Source organism: Cryptotermes secundus, unplaced genomic scaffold, assembly GCF_002891405.2.
Source record: "Cryptotermes secundus unplaced genomic scaffold, Csec_1.0 scaffold442, whole genome shotgun sequence".
NCBI lineage: Eukaryota > Metazoa > Arthropoda > Insecta > Blattodea > Kalotermitidae > Cryptotermes > Cryptotermes secundus.
This window is the reverse complement of record NW_019718275.1, coordinates 179,149-183,915: the sequence shown is the minus strand read 5'-3', so window position 1 is coordinate 183,915 and position 4,767 is coordinate 179,149. Positions and strand designations below refer to the sequence as shown.

The 4,767-nt window shown below is 34.4% G+C and overlaps 1 protein-coding gene across 1 annotated transcript; it reads right to left on the bottom strand.

Moving 5' to 3' along the window:
- Positions 1-382: 382 nt before the first annotated feature.
- Positions 383-4,767, bottom strand: LOC111875282 (UPF0653 protein C607.02c). The gene is made up of 4 exons (XM_023871395.2): positions 4,601-4,767; positions 3,651-3,945; positions 2,478-2,819; positions 383-610 (listed from the first exon to the last, which is right to left on the bottom strand). Exons 1-4 carry the CDS (start codon positions 4,675-4,677, stop codon positions 452-454), a joined length of 873 nt encoding a protein of 290 aa, XP_023727163.1. The 5' UTR covers positions 4,678-4,767; the 3' UTR covers positions 383-451.

Here is a 4,767-nt window from a genome sequence, read left to right as displayed (position 1 = left end):
CTGTATGCATGAAAAAAAGAATTTTCATAAAATATGTTAACAAGTTCCAATTTTTGTAAAAATACAGGCATTTCAGCACATAATTCAAGCATAACCATTAAGTATTTATCAGAGTCAAAAATGTTTAGAATCAAATTTGCAAAGAAAAATGAAACATATTTTATGTCCAATATATTTAATAATTTCAAGAAATATAAGCATATAGTTATATCTCTGTACTTCTTATTGTTATCTACATGAATCAGTTCAGTCACTACAATTTATTTACAAACAATCAATAACAACAAGGCTTCGGTGTGCCAGGTTTTCTTTAAATCAGAGGAGAAGCATCAAGGCATTTCTCAGAAAATATTCTGGGTATAGAATAAATTAAAAATTTATATAAACATGTGAATATATTTATTTACAAAAGTACATAATAAATGAAGGCATTGTGATCAGCTACAGAATTCTATTTCTGAGCTTTCAGCATTCTGTATGCCTCAACTGCTTGTACTCTCTGCAACTCCAACTGCTGCTTTGTGGCTAAAGGCAACTTCCTTGAAAATGTAGATATATGCTCGATCTTTGTCTGCAACATCGGTTTCAGCAACAAATCCTTCTTTCCAGGCTGCAAAAGGTTCAAGAATTACATGAACTACTTTAAATTTACTTTTAACATCTTTTTAACTTCAAGATAAATATCAGTGACAAAATATACTAAATAACTTATGACAAAAATGGTCGATGTTTTAACAGTATAACTAAGGAATGAAGAAGATGAAACAAACATTAATTAGAACAATAATCAAAACATTAATTAGAATTTTAATTTCTGGAATTGGATAAAAATATGCATTAATTACTGATACAAAGAAACTGAAAGACAGTACTGGTTTCAATAATAATAAAAAGTAATATACCATACAAAGTTAAACTCAATGATAGAAGCACCATATTACATAAAAAGGGGATCTGGCAAATGAGAAAAATGTTAATAATGCAAGCCTATGAACATAAAAATGTTAAACTTAATAATAGGGAAATAAAACTGGGTACCAAATTCCTCAGGATTGCTAACACTATTTCAGAGAGTTCTTTATGGTCTGATGCTCCAACAAAAACAAAGGAACTTAAGAAAGTATATCAAATATTTTGTTCCTTCTAAATGCATCCTTGGAAGAGCTAGGCATAACCGAGAGGATAATATTACGACAAATTTTAAGAAAACAGGGTGTGAGAGTCTGGAGTAGATTCAACTGTCTCGGGGCTCAGGATAATCAAGTAGCGCGCTCTTGTGAACATGGCAACTTTCAAGTTCCATAAAAGAACAGCAATTTCTTGTCCAGCTAAGGGAATATTAGCTTGCCAAGAACTCTGCTCCATGATGTTGTTTTGCTTTACTGGTAACATATTAAAAGACAAGCATTCAGTCTGACACAAAAACAAAAACAATTTAATGTCGTTATATTTAAGAAATTAAAGGGATGCTGTTAGGATCTGGAATTCCTAACCCAAAATCAAATTCTGTGAACTTGTGAATGGGTTTAATACAAAGGAGAAGATGCAGCAGTTTCAAATGTCTATGTTACAGATATATGTAGAAAACAATAGTAATATATGTAGCATGAGCATTAAAATACTGCTGTCAACAGAGTGTTAGATTTGGACTTCATAAGATCCATGCTAAGTTTGGAAAGAAGCTTTATTAATAAGTCTGACATAAACAGTGTCTAGGACATCTCTGAGGTTGCATTAACATCAGATCGTGACACAGATCATTAGGAAATTACTTTGTTCTATATTCAACAGTTGAAACCAAAATCACCATACCGGAAATCTCACTGAACACAGAGGGATTTTCTTTCATAAGGCTGCCTACTCAAGTAATAACATACCTTCAAAGATGTTTTAGATAATATTTGAAATTTGCATTTCATTTCATTTTCTCTATTGAGAAATAATGAGCCAGCACTTGGCTAGTTACCAAGTAAAGAAAGTTAAGTGATTTTGAACATTTTCAATATTAATATTGCTTTAGGCATTTTATTTGATTAGTCACAGCACAGCTAGAATAATGTAACAGTGGAGGATGACTGTGAATGGTGAACAAGTAAGAATGTGGAAGGGGCAGTTATGGTTTATGTTACGCATTATCACTTCTGTTGCAAAGGATTATAGCAAACCATGAAAATTTCAGGATAACTGGCTTCCAGACTAAAAATCAGACTCGTAACGCAGAAAATAAAAGCAGGAATACTACCCGTTCAGTAACGTTTGACAAGTGTTTTATGTGGTTCTAAATGTGATGGTTCTTTCTTTTATCAGTTCACAGTTTAAGTATAACAGCTACTATGCAGTCAAGATTTTAATTTTGAACAATGAGGTAAATGTGGAAACTGAACACAAAAGAATTCAAACTTTAAAATTTTAGGTATCTTCAGGATCCAGAGACTGTACTGAAAAGATAATTTGTTCATTATATATGTCACACATACCCTGTCTTTTGCATCTTTTGTATCTGCTTTCCGTGGTAGAGTTTTAATTGCAGGTGGGGCATGAACTGTTTCACCAAATTTCACTTTATCTTGAAACCTCGCAAAATCATCCTGATTTTTCTCTATTTTTACTTCCTTCATTTCCTTCAGTTTCTGCTTCTTCCGTTCTTTCTTGCTTGACTTTGTTTCAGCATCTCTCTTCTTTAGCTTCTTACGTGACGAATTTTCCATCCCATCGATTTCATCCTTTGGTTGTTTTGTTACTGACACTTCTCCAGTGTCAGGATCAACTCTGACATTAACACCATATTTTGCCTCAAACTTTGCTTCCTGAATTACTTGCTGCAAAAAGAAAAGTCATTCTAAACTTTAGATAAACCCCAAAACAAGGTGCAGGGATTATTTTGAACCCGCTGTCCTTCTGAACAAAAGTTAAGTGTTTATTCATGGATTTTCAATAATCTTGGGGGCACGTGGTAGTATAGTTGGTTGAGCCACTATGCTACATGCCGGCAGGTCATGGGTTCGAATCTCAATGAGGTGGATTGTTTTTAATATACCTAATCCTTGCAGCCACACTATGGCCCTGGGGTCAACTCAGCCTCTAACAGAAATGAGTACCAGGAATCTTTCTGGGGAGTAAAGGGTGGCCAGTGAGTAAGGCTGACAACCTTATCACCATCTGTGAGTCAACTGTCTAGAGAAAATGTGGGAGCCTCAATGTCTCACAACTCTATGGGTCTTCACAGCCTGTTACAGGAATAGTTTTTTTTTTTTATAATCTTGGTATAGACACCATACATGATGTCTCCATGTCATAATGTTCAGTTCCTCACTATTTATATTAACAACAAGGCAGCCATGCAGATTTCTGAGGTGGGAGTACTACTAGCCTGACATAATATCACGTCCTGAAATGTGTTATGGCAAAAGACCTCTGAAATATATCAAACTTATATAAATGTGGACTGAACATACACATACACATGCACATAAATTTCCAATATTCATGTTGCCAAGTGTTTGCACTTAGAATAGTTTAAGAGTTCCTTAAAGGAAGAAATTTTAAGAAAGCACTAATATTTATAAAATTAAATATTATATATTTATCTTCCACAATTATAAAGGCAATGGATGCATATAATGAATTCATGACAAGACACAGGAACTTACATGACATGCCTGATCAATCCTGTGCAAGAAATGACTATCACTTTCCCCTGGATTCTGAACAAATGATGGTATTGGTTTATCTTCCTTTGTCATTCCTGGCAGCCTTATATCTCTTCCTACAAAATTTTCTGTATTGATAAGTTCATTTTTCTGCGTCTTCTTTCTCCTCCTCCTTTTCTTTACCTGCATCGGACCATCTTTAAGCGCCTGATTTATTCTCATTAATCGTTCCACGCTTTTAGGTATCTCTTGGAAATCGACAATTTCTGGTGGTGCATTTATTTTATTCTGTAAACTGCACAAAACTAAGTGTGAAAGCTTGCATTATGTAATGACTTTCCATATGGAACCCTCAGCTTGCAACAGATAATGACAATAAACATAATTAAACACAAAACTTACTAATGGCAACTCTTCCCAATACCCTAATAAATAAGTTGGTTATTATTTAGGGCATGTCACCAGCTTATCAATGTAAAATTGTATATGTTCAATTTCTGTCTCCCATTTGTACATAACTGACAATTATGGATACACGATTAATATGGGTTACAAAGGGTTTAGACTCAACAAAACAAAAATATATCCCAAAAGTGTTATCACTTAATATTATTTTAACTGTAAGACTAATTAAATTTTTTGCGCAGAAATACGCAGTCCGAATATGTCACTCGAGATCGGTCTCGTATACCGTAGGGTGGAATCAGACTCGCACGCCGACTTTGACCACCCCTGCCCTAACCTAAACGAGAATTGATGCAGCAACTCAGATCAGCAGTCTGAGGTCACATAAATGTGCTTTGTGCCTTTTTAAAAGTAAACCGCTACAGTATACAAATCTTATACTGCCTAATATTTTACATCTGTCGCAAATAGCGGATGTACGTGCAGCGAAGATTAGCACGCAACTTACAAAATTGTATTATTACTCGTTTTAGTTCTATACATACAGAGCATTTCTCTTGGCTTGTTGTTGCAAAGGGTCTTTAACACCTTTATGCTTTCTTCCTGGTATTTTTCGACCCATTTCCGTAGTTTGTCTCTGTAATGATTCTTAACCTCAAAATTTTATACTTTACATGACGCCATCTTGCTTCACCAGGGTTACCAATGTGGT